The 16,012-nt window shown below is 39.7% G+C and overlaps 1 protein-coding gene across 18 annotated transcripts in view; it reads left to right on the forward strand.

The window, feature by feature from the left end:
- cacna1a (calcium voltage-gated channel subunit alpha1 A) overlaps positions 1–16,012 on the forward strand; it is a 133,198-nt gene that overhangs the window by 28,446 nt on the left and 88,740 nt on the right. For all 18 annotated transcript variants that reach the window (XM_023333826.1, XM_023333825.1, XM_023333833.1 and 15 more), the window contains 2 exons: positions 6,144–6,249; positions 7,141–7,280. In XM_023333826.1, the coding sequence (XP_023189594.1) occupies positions 6,144–6,249; positions 7,141–7,280 (246 nt within the window). The remainder of the gene's footprint in view (positions 1–6,143; positions 6,250–7,140; positions 7,281–16,012) is intronic.

The raw sequence follows: 16,012 nt of genomic DNA on the forward strand, positions 1-16,012 counted from the left end.
TTTTTTATGTAAAAGCACAAGAAGGAAAATGCTGGAAATGGTGAAACGGCTTAAAAAAAGAGAAGAAAACGAGCTTTTTTTGAAGGCACTGCAGGAATGTGAAGAAATGAGGAGAAAGGAGAGATGTGTCCTCTCACACAGGAACTGCTACCTCTGGCTTTCAGCAGGTTGCTGAATAATAAATGTTGTGGCAGACATGTCCTCTTACAAAGATCCTCACAGGCTCACAGAAAAATGGCCTGTAGAATGGCTTTGAAAAGCAAAAGCAGGATAATACATCATTTCAAAGCAGAAATTGATTTGATGAATTCCAATAAAATGTCAAAATCTGAACATATGTGCAGCAACTCTAATAAAGTTACTCTGTTTTTTCCCAAATTGTCTGTCAGGATGACAAATCTATCAGAAAATAATGGGGGGGAAACACATTCAGCGCCAAATAAAACTAAATACACAAAAATAAAGATACGCTTTTTTTAATCCTCCGTTCTGGCCAAAGATCTGCTAATCCCCAAAAGCACTTTGGGTGTTATTAATTCCCTAAAAAGGAAGTTTTTGCCCTAGAAAGTGAGCTTTAAACTGGCTCGGGGTTACTCGGCACAACTTCCTCCTCATTCAGTGAATGAACATGTATAAATATTAATCGGCTCAAATCTCAGCCCCAGAGTCCATCCTCAAAGTTTCATTCGACAACAATTAAAGTTTTTCAGAGCTATTCCGGTGGTAAACTTGAGTCAGTTTCTCATGGTTTTTTTTTTTTTAAACAGAAATGAACTAGTTTTTCTCTCCACAGCAGGAGCCACCGTGTTTATTTTCAGAAAGAAATGGCTTGGTATCTCTGATGATCTAACACATAATCTTAAGCAACTGGCATCTCATACTTCTGATTGTGTTCATAAGCAGCGGTAAAATAATTAGTTAGTCTCTCCATTTCAAACAGGACTTCTAATTACCAGATGGTGCTTTAATAGAGCCAATATATTTATAAATGTAGCTCTGGAGTGGAGATGGTCTCAGTTATTTTGTGGAAGGCTTTTTGCTGATTCAGGTTTCTCTGAATAAGGAGATATTAAAAAAAAAAAAAGTTTTTCTGAACTTCTTGCAGTGAGCTGTCATTAATTATTTACACTGGGAGCAGAGGCGATGCACAAGGGTGTGTAAGAGATCAGTTGCTTTAAAACGGGATTTTTTTTTAAAAACTAGGACAAAATCCTTTTGGTGTTTACATTTTTAACCGTCTGTAGCATATGATGCCAATGGTTAGCATGATTAGTGTGACTCGGATCGCTAAAACAGATTTCTATCTGTTTAGAGAACTTATATTCTCACCTTCATGCTCAGATTTCTAAAAATTTGCCAACATTTCTGAATGTGGAATAAAAGACAGAGGTGAAAATCTGTTAAAAAAAAACAAACTAAACCACATTTCCACTGTTCCCCGTTCAAGACTTTCTGCCTGCTGGAAGTCTTGCTCTCCCTCGCTTTCTCACAGCCTGAACTACGTGCGCAGCGTGTCTTTGTACATGCAGTTCTCTTTTAAACGGCTTCTTAAATGCCTGGGTTTCTCCCGACTGCGGCACTGAATGCAGCTAACTTTGACTGTTGATCTGGTGGCCAGTAAGATGTTGCATCAAGTGCTTGGAAAATGTTTTTGAGTTTTTGAACAGATGGTCACGGTAAGACCTGATCAAGATGGAAATAGACTTATGCTAGCCACCAGTCAATTTTTTAAATTTATTTTTAAACATTTTTTGTGCAACTCATTTATAATTTCAGTTTCATGTCGTGCTTGTGAGACGAACTTCATTTGGTCTAGTATTCATGACTGACTGTTATGAAGAAATGCAGTTATTCCAGTGCTAATCTTACTTTTCTGTTTTCCTCGTCTAAATCAAGTGAACCAACACCTAGGCCTGTCACAATGGCAAATTTTGCCAGACGATATATTGTCCCAGAACTTATTGCGATAAACAATAATATTGTTATTTTGAGACTATTTTCAAGTAACATGACAGTAATAATGCAAGAACACATCCTGAAAGATCAATCAACTTTAAATTCTGATGAACATTGAAAGTGGAAGACATTTTAAATATCCAAAAATAAACAAACAGAAACAGATCAAATGAATTATGAAGTCTCTGTTGACAAAATTGTCTTTCAAAAAGAGAGAGTTGAGACCAAAGCAGCAGACTGAAGACTAGTTTTGGTAGAAAGATAGAAAAAAGAAAAACGATAAATCAAGCAAATGAAAGTTATAGAGTTTATTTTAGTTTATCATGCGCTTAATTGATTTATTGTTTATTGTGACAGGCCTGCTAACACCAGATCTTACTTTACACGACAATCACACCTGTTACCCTTTACACAAGAGCCGGCATATGGCCTTGTGCTAAACTCAATTTCAGTAAGACGCTAACAGAGCCGCCTAGATATTAGCTGCTCTGTGCCTAGGAAGGAGCGGCCTCCACCCGGGAGAGAGGAGATGATCACGTCTCAGGCCCACAGACCAGTCCACAACTGAATAACTAATTTTAGAATAAAAGTCTATTCCTCGAAGGCCTCTGAGGTTTCTTAGAGAACAAACTGTATCATGAAGATCAAGAAACAAACAGCTGAAGTTCAAAGGTGGATGGAGGTACTATGTACTATGACTTTTTGGAGTTTTATATCATGTTATAATTATTATTTTTGTAATTATGTTATTCTCTCACCATAAATATGCCCGATTGCCCCGATTCTTTTTTTTTTTTTTCTTTTTTTTGCATCTCTGAGAAATCTTTGAATCTCCCACGGCAACCATGCAGGGGTGCCTAAATGTTTTCCCTCACAAAGCCTCGCCTTTTTCCCCAAAGCTGAGCTTCCACCTCACAGAGCAACTCTCTTTGTCCTCCCCCCCCCCCCCCCACTCAACTCCTACAAACTAGCGGCAGCAGCAATTAGCAAACACCTGGTGGAACCGCGTGGCTGCTGAGCTCATCATACAAACCACTTCTCAGTCCGACGCTCCTAAGAACGGCTGTAAGCGAGATGATGTAGAGGTGTTGGTGGGAAGAAATGCGGAAGGCGGAGCGTCGGGAAAGAGCAGGAGTTTCTTAAATTCTATTCATGGCTAATTTCATGGTGAAGTCAAGTTTCTCTTAAATTATGTTTGATACATACACTACTTTTATAACAGCTGAAGGTAACAAAGTTATTTGATTGTGCTATAAAATAGTATGTGTGTGGAGAATACATAATACGTCCCCCTTAAAGTAGGGCTAAGTAATAAATCAATATCCCAACATATAGTTGTCATCTTGCAGTGCTCTGTTTCAAAGATCTCCTGAAGGTACATGACACTCACCCTGGTGAAACATGGTGGTGGAAGCTTCCTGTTGTGTGAATACTTTACTTTAGCAGTGACAAAAAAGCTTTCCTTCATACAGAGGGGAAGGGAAGATGGATGTAGGTGAGGCACCAAAAGACGGAAGTTCACTTTTCAGTAGGACAGATGCATTAAACATACAGGCAGATGCTTAGAGTCTGTTTCAGCCTAAAGTCTGTTCATGAGCTAGAATGGTGCAGTCAAAGTCCAGATCTAAGTCTGGATGAAAAGTCTATCTCAAGATTTGAAAATTACTGTGACTTTTTGAGGTACTTCAAAAGAGATTATGCAAAAGAGATTATGCAACGACAGGTAGTTCTACAGGATATTGTCTCGGTGTGCTGAATACAAATGTTATCCAAATTTTGGGGATTTTATTTGTAAAAAAAACAATGAAAGAAATGTTCTTTCTACCTCACCACAATTTTCTGTTGGTCTGTTGCAGACGTTACGCTGAAGTTTGTGGCGGGTTACTATTGATTCCCAAAATACTTCAACTTGAATCTTGGAGTAATTTGAGATGATATTTCTGCTCATGTGGGCATATTTTAGCCATGTTTCACACACACAGGTGTGTGCTTTTCTTTTGTCAGCCAGCATGTGCCATGCAGTTCAGCCTTGTCTTGTTAGTGTGCACTCCCCTGACCAACCTGTCTCATCCTCTCATGTCAACCAGCATCTTATTCCTCGCTCGCCTGCTAGCACGCACACACACACACCTACACACACCCACACACACCCACAAACTCCTGCTCAGGCCGTCCTCTGGCCATAGTGTCTGTGTCAGCGTTGCATCTGGTAAATGCGACGATAGACACGTACTCCTGCCGCGCATAGGCAGACAAACATGCAAGGAGACAGACACACGCGTCTAGACTAACAGGATAATGACTGGACAATTAGGCACATGCTTGATCTGTCTAGATGTATCCAGTCATCTTAGGCCCTCCAGCAGCCATTATTCAGGCTTCGACACACACCACTTGGAGCACACAAACACACGTATACAATGCAACACGCTGGAACACACGGTAGTCGACGGAGCGCTGTGAAAAGCCGGTCCGACCTCTCTGAGTCGACGTGTGCGTTTGTTTGAGGGTTCTGGTCTCAGTCACAAACTAATTGACCATTTTCAGAAGATTTTATTTCTTCAAAGCTGGTGAAACAAAATGTATATCGGTGTCAAAGACGTCTAGCAGTACAAAAAAAAACCCTGCATTGTTGTCATGCCAGTGAAAAATGTATGTTTTTATGGTGTGAAATGTTATCAAAACCTTTTTGCTGTTTTGTTGGTTTATTAGTCGAGGCATGAAAGCTTTTCAGTTTGGTCAACTTTGTGTCGCACCTCTCCTGTTCTTAAGACAATCTCATTTGCCTAATACCTCGGGCATCGGAGTGGTTTGGACAAAAATATGAAACCGTTTTGATTAGAAATGGCAGATTGAAGTTGAGCCCTTGGTCTTTGGGTGAAATTAAGTGGATCAGAAATTCAGGTTTGGGATCACGTGTCCCTCTACATGAGGCCATAAGTCAGACTCAGAACTCAGTGGAGACAACGTCGTAGGTGCTTTAACACATCAACACTCAAGCAGGAGATTCCTTGTTGGTATACGTGAAGGTACAGAAAGAGATGGAGGGGTGGATGGACACAAATTACTCACACTCATACGATGTCAGTAGAACGAAGAAAAGGCTGCAAAATATGTCTTGAACATCCAGGTCCTCTGCAGATACCATCCTAGTGAGAACTACAACTATTTGGTGATTATTAAACTTAGAGAATACACAAGAGAGAGCAGGCATTGATGCATGTGATGTAATTATTTATATTAATTTGTGATGTGCAGTTGGTAATTAGGGATGTGAGTGTGCACAAGCATGATTGACAGTGCTAAGACCCTCCTCCTGGCTCTGATTGGTCGTTTCTGACCCGTAGCACTGTATTTCTGCATGAGGCGGAGGAGCTCAATTTTTCTTTTCTTTTACAGATTGTCAAATATTATACTGTCAGGACATAGTGACCTCTTTACCAAATATTAAAAAAAACAACTTATTTTTTATAAACGTTATCTACTGCCGCATTAAGGCTATTGTCTATTTCAGGTGCTGATATTGAAGTGGAGCTGTTTCTGGTGACTTTTTAGGAACTGTAATAGTCAAACAGCATCCAAAATATTATTTTTTTTTCCATCTTCCCAATGTCATAGGGTCAGTAATTATTTATTTTAGGAGTAGACGTGATGTCACACTGTGTGTGTAAGTCAATGGTCACTTTACAAAAGGATTTTTCTATTTTAATAAAATTGTTATGGAGTTGAGAAGCTGTCATTAGCATCCTAAGTTGGTTAGAGCGGCTACAGCAGCACGCTTTATGTGTATTGCATGTAGAACGTAAACCGTCGCCTTAGCTCTGAGATTACCATCAGCCTGCTAATCCAGAATATTCCATGAGTGGGAGCTGCTGTCAGCCTTCCTGTTGCCTGATGAAAGTCTTGTTCTCCCACAGCCAGAATGAACTGCAGATATCTCGGTTCTCCCTCTGACTTCATTATTAAACAACTCGCTGATATTTAAAACAGCTGACTTCTCCACTTTGAAACTATTTCCACACCAAAGACTGTTTTTGCGGTTCTCAGTTAGATTCGGTGTGTTCACAGACATTATGAAACTTTTAGGTTTTCTGGGAATCCCTCCGATGTCAAAATGTGTCTAATAATGAGCATATGTATGAAAGTGTGTCTCTGCATCGTGAAATGACCCTTAACTCCAGCTGTACTCCGTTTGAATGGATGATCCTCACCACCATCATAGCAAACTGCATTGTCCTAGCTCTGGAACAGCACCTTCCTGACGGAGACAAGACGCCTTTGTCCGAAAGACTGGTAAAACTACGACACACACTTATGACATACACACACACACACACGCCTTGTGCACACACTTATTGAGCGCAGTGATGGGGTTATACTCAAAGCTCTGCAAACACACGGTCACGCAACGGAGAATAGACGCAGGTATATTCAAAAGTTTGCGAGAGCAGAAAGCACTGGCAAGCAATGATGATGATATATAAATTAGACGTAAATATTAAGACTGCAAACATTTTACACAAGCTGAGATCTGAAGTTAGTTTTTGCTTGTTTTGGTGACATGTAGCTTATTTTGAACATGTGGAAAATGTTTTTTTTTGTTGTTTTTTTTTTAGATGCAGCTATTTAACGTTCAAAAGCTATCATTTTTTACAACTTGGTCCTAATCAAAACCAGGCCTGTTACTATCAAAGTTACCGGACAATAAATTATTCCATCAGTTATTGCGATAAACGATAATATTGTTGTTTTGTGTTAATTTTTAAATCATATGTTTATAATGATGATATGAAAACAAAAATGCAAGTTTTCCCTCACTCAAAGACTAATAAACTTTAATTTTGTACAGAACACTTCACACTGCAACTGGAGGACATTTTTAATATCCAAAATAAAACGCCACAACCAGAAACAATACATGAAAGGGGAATGAAACCCCCACACAACCACAGCAATGAATTACAAAAAACCAAAAATATATTAATCAGAATGGAAATGATCAAGCTCATTTTAATTTATCATGTGACTGATTAATTGCTTATTGTGACAGACTCAATTAAAACCAATCTATATGTCCGAACAAAATAAAACTCTCGTCTTCCTCACCTTTACATTCATACCGCGTACGTTATTTTAATCTCCTTTTCCTCCGTTTTCCCATCCTCCCATCATCCTCTCCTGCAGGAAGAGACGGAGCCCTACTTCATAGCCATCTTCTGTTTCGAGTCTGGAATCAAGATCCTGGCTTTGGGATTTGCGTTACATAAGGGCTCCTATCTGAGGAACGGCTGGAATGTCATGGACTTCGTGGTCGTCCTCACTGGGTGAGTCTGGAGCAAAACCTCTAAAGTTTTACTTTGATTGCACGAATTGTTCAGTGCTATGATTATTTAAATATTAATTTGAAAAAAAGTTTTTCTTAGCCTTTTTGTAAAGATTTCATGTTTGCTGCCGTTTCTTTATCGCTGGCAAGGTACATAAATTCTCTCTCCTTTTGGAAAATGAAATGCTTCTTTATGTTTTATATCTCCCAAATTAGTTTTTTTATTTTATTTTTAGGTTTTGAGCATTAAACTGTTATTTCTATTAATGTTGAACCTTATTTCACCTATAAGTATATAAAGAGTAAAGCAGGCAAACACAAACACGTGTAATGAATTGACTTGTAGAATATTTTCTCGTAACATATGAAATATTCTTGACGTTACAGTTTGGCTTGGTGTGTGAACCTCTTGTAGGAAAGGACTTTCTCCTTCCTCTGGTATCAAACAGACTAATGCAGCCACAGCAGAGGTCTTGTTTGACAAGGTGTGTGTGTGATGGGGCCACTTCCCCCTCAGTCGCCGTCTTCCTTTTAATGAGGACACACACACACACGCCCACACACACACACACACACACATTCATGGAGAGGCTGGATCAGAGCCTCCCTGCAGGGAGCAGCAACCAGGGCAAAGTGAAATGTCACTTTTTCCAAGAAAAGGGGGGAGCAGGTTTGTTGTTATGGCAATGGCAGACAGACAGGAAGCAAGATTCCCTCCATTTCCCTTTTTCTCTTCCTTCTTTCCTTCCTGTTTGGATGGTCACTTTAAATCCTGACCATCAAGACGACCATAAAATGCCCCAGCGATCACTTCAAGTTTTAACTTCTTAGTGTAATCTGTAAATGGATTGAATATGTAGTTTGCCTAAGTGCCTTGCACAGGAGCACGTTGACAGGTGATCAGAGGAAGTGGGCGTCGTACCTGCAACCTTCTGATTCCAGGACAACTGTCCGTTTTGCCGTTGGAGTGTGCGGTCATAGAGTACGGTTGGATTAAGTGATGATTAGTAAATTGTTGTATCCTTGCTGAAAGCTTGAAGGCTCCTTTTCCTTCAAACTGTCGTTTCTGTAAAAGTCTGTATTGAAAGGTGTGTTGAAATGTCGCTGCAATGTCATGCAAAAGTATTCACTCTTTACATTTTTTTCACATTCTGTTGAGTTACAACCACAAATTTCGAAGTGTTTTACTGGGATTTTGTGACTAGACAGCACAAATGTTGCATGATTGTACAGAGGAATGAAAATAGTTTCTCTTGTTTTGGGGGGGTTCTTTGCAAATCTGAAAAGTGAGTCATTTATTTCAGACTTCTTTACTCTAATATCCTGAAGTCAAAGCCATTAAAGCGGTAAAAGGTGCACTTGTTTGCATCTTAGCAGCAGCGTAGATCAGAGATGCCAAAATCGAGTCCTGCACCTGTTATAGACGCCTCCCTTATCCAACACACCTGAATCAAATGGCTCATTAGCATCTTTTAGCCATCGCAAGGCTAAAAGATGACAATGGTCGCAAATATACAGCCAGTGGTACGATGGGTTTTATATCGAGTCTCAGAACGGCTAAGTCAAAGTCCATACCTCGTTCCAATTGGCAAGAAGAAGAATAGTCCAAATTTCAGTCTCAAATTTCAGCCGGTAGATGTTGAGCCAGATTTCCATCTGTAATTGGAACAGAAGTTGGTTCTCCAAAGTATTGACAGAGGCGCTTCGTGTTTTCCTGTTTTTCGTAATCTGAAAATCCTACTACGTTCCTTCCGCTTGCCTCCTTTTGTTGTCGTAGTTTGTGTTTGTAACATGAAGAAAAAAGGGTGTAAAGGTTCAAGAGGTACGAGCGTTTTCTGCAAGATGCCGCGAGAGTTGATTGACAGTTTGGTGCGAGCCCCTTTTTACGAGCGCAGCTTCAAAAAATGCAGCTCTTTTTCTGACTGGATGGATGGATGGATGGATGGATGGATGGATGGATGTTGCACAATATGGGGAGAGAGAGGCAGAGGAAGCCCTCTGAGACCGAACGAAGACCCTTGCCAGAGCAGCAGCAGAGTACTACTGCAGCTAGATAACAGAGGGAAGAAAAACAAGGAGGAGGTAGAGGAAGGAATCATGTGACAGCGTCTCTCCGTTCCCCTGGGCTCTGCATAACAGGACAGAAAGAGAGCGAGGAAATACAAGATTTTCTGTATTTGCTCTCTTTTTCCCCTTATAGACGGTGTGAAGAGGACATGGAGCAGTTCAAAGCCGGGGACTGCAGGAAGGACGAGAGTGATGGCTGTGGGGACGGAGAGAGTGAGAGTGATGTATGGAGGAAAAGAGAGAGAGAGGGAGGGAGGTTTGGAAGAGGGATGGGAGGAGGGAAAGCAAAATGGAGATGGAACAAATAAGGAGAGAGAGAGAGAGAGAGAGAAATGAAAAATGCAGAGAGGGAATGAATGTGTGTGTGTAAGCGCTGCAGTAACCTGCTTTCGTCAGCCCTCTATGATCAATCACTCAGCGCAGCCTATAAAACACACACTGCCGGGGTCTCGTGGTGGATACCGACACACACGCACACACACCATCTCTTTCTTTAGAGTCATTTAAACATACATACAGGATGACCGTCCGGCGTCTAGACCGCGAGTTTTATGGTGACATTACACACACACCACTTTTACTCATGTAGAATTATTCACATAAGAGCGTATAAATACACGCTAAAGGAGCTCCTGTGCTTCCGCCCGTGATTCCTCCCTTTAGCCCCGAGGTTTTCCATTTGATGTATTCCTCTCAATATTTTATACATCTACAGGAAAATGGCTGGCTGGTGCGGTTGCTTTTCTACGTTCAATTTACCCAGCCGATACTCTTTAGTCGGCTGCTGGGATGTTAGCCCTCCACCATGCAGCGACGTGCAGACAATTCCTGTCAAGAATGGGCAAAAAAACCCCTCTTCGAATTAAATCTGGATGATTAAAAAAAGACTATGTGACAAAAGGAAGCTTAGGAAAAACAAACAAAAAATGGATATTGACTTCATTAATTGGTAATGTTTTGGGTACACCGCCCCTTTTCTGCAGAACAGCACAAGAAACTACAAGGACATAAGACGATTCCTCTGGTATTACGCTTAGCCTGATTCAAGCTTTCTTTCAGGATTTAGCTGTAAGCAGCTTTAACCACCTCTACCGTCCACGATTTAAAGAAACCCTTCCCATGGCATAATGCTCCAAACACCGTGCTTCATAATGACGACGATGTGCAATGTTGGTCACATGTTAAGTTTTTCACATAGGTCAGTAAGTTAATTTCATCTGACCAGAGCAGCCTCTTCCACATTATATATAGTTTATTGTGTCGCCTACATTTGTTTGCTAATATTCAAAAGACAAAAGAGAAATCCTACAACCACTAAAAACTGACACCGCTCCATTTTTGTTTACTTTTGTGAAGAGGGAAGCTGAGCTCGGTGTCTTCTTCAGAGGTTTTTGTCGTTTCCTTCCGTAGTTCTCAGAGGAGGGGAACGGGTTCTTCACGGGGTTTTGGTTTGTTTCACACAGTGCAGTGTGAAAGCGACCCACCCCAGCTGAAAATGTAACAAACATCGCAAATTTGGTCCCCAATCGAGCCGAGTCTACCAAGCCATCAGGTTTGAGAACACCCTAAAAATATTTATAGGTTACAGGTTAGCCTACTCATATAATTCATCAGAGCTCAGCAAAGCACTTTCACACCACGTTACGCAACAAACGTGGCAACATTTGAGGCATTTAACAAAGACTTAAGATTTTCAATTTAGTTTCAAAGTTTAGTGTTAATAGTGTCAGTCTCTCTTTTTCTCACTTTATTTCTGTCTTTTAAAAAAAAATCTTCTCTCATGGTTTCTAGAAGAATGTGTGCTTGTGCTGCGCGAGTCGTGACTGTGCAGGCTTCTGACGGCGTTGTGAAGAGCGTGTGCATTTATCTGCGTGCGCGCAAGTGTGCTGACTTCATTCTTGGCAAAGACGCTGGTGAGGGAGATACTTGATGGGAACAAGAATTAATGAGAGGATGGAATAAGAGCAAGAGTTTGGGTGGGGGTGGGGGAGACGCGCACACAGGGAGACACAGAGGCAGAGAGACTAAAGTATTTAGCATTCAGGAACGTCAGCGCATTGATTTTTATTTGCCATGCAGTGACATCACAATGAAATTTAATCATTTACAGTAGAGTCTGGCCCTGTCGATCAATACAAGGACACAAAGATGCCCCTACTACTCCCCTACTGGTTTTCACCAAGAAGTAGTCCAGATTTAAGCACCTGTCATCTCTCAGCTAGGAAGTGTATTTTAGGTGAATTTTAAACTATTTACTCAAGGAAACGGTATGCGCAGTAAACACTCACAGTTCTTTTCACATATATTTGCAGAACTGTAAATGTGACTAGCAGTAGTTTAATACCAACCCAAGTCTTTTAATATTAAGTAGTAATAGCAGTTCTTCAATTCCTGCATGTTTTAAAACACAGTCTTGCACTATACGTTAGTGTCTACAAAGTCATTAAAGTCAATGTTATGTACTGTATGTACAGCCGACACCTTTTTATTCTTGGTTAGCATCACACTGAACACATTGCATTGGTATCCCAAATGGCAAACAGAACACACTCAACTTGTTACCCATGTAATGTTGTGTAATTCCAAGATCTGACCTTTGACTTGAAAAGCGAATTGAACACAGCATAAAAAAAGCTCTATAAAATGACTACGATTGGTTTAGGGGACCACTATTTTTATTCGGAGTCAAAATGTGTTCAGATCCTCGAATGACTTCTCTGTTATTTTCAATCATTAACATGGCCGAGATTCACTGCAGTCGCAGTTTTCTCTGGTTATTTCGGCTACAAATTCTTCATTACCTTAGTTTGCTAGCTTAGCAGGTTTTGATATGAGACGGATAAAGAAACATTACAAATGTGGGACTTTTCAAAGTTTGGATTCCTCCTTATTGAGAGAAATATGTACTCTGATAACTCACTTTTATGTACCGCAATGCGTGTAACTCGGCAGAGGTGTGCTAACAAGCTATTAGATGTTTTTTCATGACCAGTAATGTTATAAAAACTTTTAAGCAGAAAACATTGGAATATCATTACATGTAAGATTGTTATGAATGGTTTTAGAATAGCTAGCACTGCTATGCTAGCTAACATTGCTGCCTGCTACCTCTTGTAGCATCCTGGCTAGGCTAGCTTGCACTGCTAGTCTGTTCTGTCCACAACTTAATCTGTATTTCTTGCTTTGTTACATAAAATGATGTGTCTATGCATCTTGTCAATTTCCCTTCTGTTTAGCATGACCTTAATTATGGTCTTTGTCTCTTCTGCTGTATAAGATCCATAAAACTGCTGGACATTTACAGTTTTTTTTTTTTGCATATCACAGTATTTGATTTCTCTTTGTATTTTATAGAAAGTTATCATAGCAGAATTAAGAACTCCTCTAGGGTCAGTGGTATTTTTTTCCCCCTGCAGGTTTGTCAATGGTAAAGCTATTCCAAGCATAACAACATAATAATAAAGTAGAATGAGGTCATCTAATTTATTTGACGCTGTGAGTGGGTTACAGCGATTCATCTGGCCGGGACACTCAATGACATCAGACCCCAGAACAGGTAGAAACAGGAACCTCTGACTCACAGCAGGGACAAATCACACCTTGGCTTTGCGTCATCAGTAGAAGAAAGACAGTTTTTTTTTTTTTTTGTCCAACTGTATTGCTCCCTAGCCATTCCAGTTGAAAGATGGAAAGCTCTTAATTGTGAAACAAGGAGTTCTGCTTTTTTTCTGCTTGTCGTGTCTTTTTATATTGGCTGTCAAGACGCAGTCAGACATTTTAAAATGTTCACACGGGCATGGAGTCATTTGGAAGAAATACTGTAAGTTCAGCAGGCAAAGCAGAGAGACGAAGAGAAAGGAATGTCTTCATTGAAAGTTGTCCTTTTGCCATCACTTCCATTATCATTATTGCTCTGCAGTCATTTAAAGCCTCGTGACGCCGCTGTACATTCTCCTGTACCCTGCAGCTCGTTGCCCTGTGGGGTATTTGCTGCATTTAAATGTATAGTTTGTAAGGCTGGACAAGCATGTGCTGGCGTTGAAAGACTTTATGTAGTGTGTTTCATCAATAGCAATTAAACATGATCATACTTGTATTAGCACTTCTATTTTGTTCTGCAGCTTTTGGGAAACTGCCATATTATTGATTTCTTTATTGGTTTACTAATGTCATAGAAATTTTAAAATAAGTCCAAGAGTTGAGTTTAAGGTGAAGTTAAATTATTTAGTAAGTCTGACTTATTTCACCTGGGTAACCAGTGCAAATGCTTGAGTTATGGACAGGTTTCTGGTAAACACACTCATATATTTCGTTTTTGTGTTGTTGTTGTGTTATTAGTTGATTTGTGGATTAGGTGGTTCACAGACGTGCTTTAACTATTGTCTTTACATTTGTGTCTTTGCATCTTTTTCTTATTTTATGCTGCTGCCTCAGTAAGGCTAGTTGTATACTTAATTTGGTGCGTTTAAAATGGAACCTCCTTCTTTAAAATGGTTGAGGATGATAATGCTGCTGAGCGAATACCCTGACATTTTCAAGGAATCACAAAATGCATGCCACTTAAAATAAAACAAACAAAAAAGAAACAAAACGCTTTTTTTTTTTTTTGTTAAAGGCCTGCTTCATCGTTTGGTGCTTTGTGCTCACCCACACACCCTTGTCAACAGAAATAGTCACAGACTGAAACACACACCTACAGACAAATAATATTAGGCCAGCTGGTTGGTTATGGTAAAAAGCGTTTGCTGCTTGCCTTAATAGGTAAAAAAAAAACAAAAAAAACGCTTTGGCAGACTTCTGACTTCCTTTGAGCATATGATCATAAGGTATAAGATTATCAACTTATGATAAAGAAAACATACCTGTTTTACAGTTTTTCTTAAAGAAAATGACATCTATCAATTGATTTCATTCAAATTACAAGAGTCAATTATTCCTACTACTACTAAAATAATGTAATATTGATTATTGCAGCATTTTAATGTCAGCTGTAACATGCGCTAACTGTTGTCTTTAATGCAGAGACTTAAGCAAAAATACAGATGAAACCTCCACTAGATTTACCAGTAGTTTTCAATTGCCACTTATAATTATACCTTTTTGTTAAACATTGATTATGCAGAAATAAACTATGATAAGATGGCATCAGCTGGTTAATTAGTTGGGCTGTCTGCTCAGGTAGCAAACTGCAGTCGGCTGCTTTAAAAAGTAGATGGCATCAATAAGATTTATAAGTGCCATCAAAATAGTTTCAAAGCGACGACTTTATTTTTCCTCACTAACTATTTCCAAATGCCTGAATTTGTCTTTCTTGTGAGCGAAGGGCGGTTAGTTTACTCTTGGAGCGAGGCGACTGACAGAGTGCGGCAGCAACACAGAAACAAATCTAATCGACACTGAAGTTTCTCTGAAGTCTCATTGAAAGAACTTTGATCAGTTGGAACGAAATGAGGGAAAATTTTAGTATCGATGAATCGGATTGATCAAAAGCTTTCGTGTATCTTAATACAGATAAGTGGAACCGCATTGAGTACAATAGATCAGTCTTTTTGTGACTTCTACCCAAGTTACTTGCTAACATCTGACTTTAAACAAATAACATGCAGTACTTGAGTGAAGCGACTTCACGAGCACTGCCCTTATTTATGTCTAGCTGTTGACAAGACTGATTCATAGGCAATACAATAATATACAATTATTATTATATATATGATGTCATATTACAGCTCTAAAGCAGCAATTCCTAAAGAATTATATCCGTCTATCCATTGTCTACCCAATTAACCTTTTAGGGTCACGGGACGATTACATAGATACACAAAACCACACACTCTTATACACACATTAATACCTAAAGACAATATAGAGACCAAAACATGGACAATTCAGAGTCCATGTTTTGGGACTATGGGAGGATGTCGAATAATAAGTTATAACACAACATTACTATGTCATGGGGTCAAATAATGTTTGGAAAATTCAATCTTGAACGTCTGCAGACAGTAGGAAACACATGCTGCACGCACTTTTAACCATTTGAAATGACATACACGGCGACACCAACCCACGCGTCTTTGGTAGAAAAGGCTTGTGGCAGACAGAAAAGTCCAGACTTCGTGTCCCTGTGAATTCCTCTGGCAGAAAAACGAGGGACAGGAGAGGAAGAAAATCAGGGAGATAAAAATGAAAAAGGATTAAAGACACGGAAAGTGTTGTAGTTTTAGCAACATGTGAGTGAAAACACACATTTCTGTACAATTAGTTGGCAGAGGATTGACTGTCGAAGCAGAAATTTTAATGTAATGTTCATCAATATTATCCAGTATGAGGCCAATTAGCTTGTCTACCAGCATACAGGAATCTGGGAATTCACAAGGAAAGGAACTTTTCCTTCCTTAAGACTTTCTTTAAGTCTCTTCTAGTTCTCCACAGCATCAAGGTACATAAAGGATGAGGAGAGAGGAGATAAAAAACAAACCCAAAAAAAGAAATGGTGGCGGGTTAAACTTTTTGTTTAGTTGTGGTGGGGGTAGTGAAAGAGTCTATCAGCTGAGTGTTCGCACTCAGCTGAGATCAGCAATATTACAAGAAAATAGACTGAGGGAAAGGGTGGAGAATATGTTGAAGTGAGTGAGTGCTTCTCTTCTGCCAAGCTTTGACAACCTG

This window comes from Xiphophorus maculatus, chromosome 5 (assembly GCF_002775205.1).
Source record: "Xiphophorus maculatus strain JP 163 A chromosome 5, X_maculatus-5.0-male, whole genome shotgun sequence".
Lineage (NCBI taxonomy): Eukaryota > Metazoa > Chordata > Actinopteri > Cyprinodontiformes > Poeciliidae > Xiphophorus > Xiphophorus maculatus.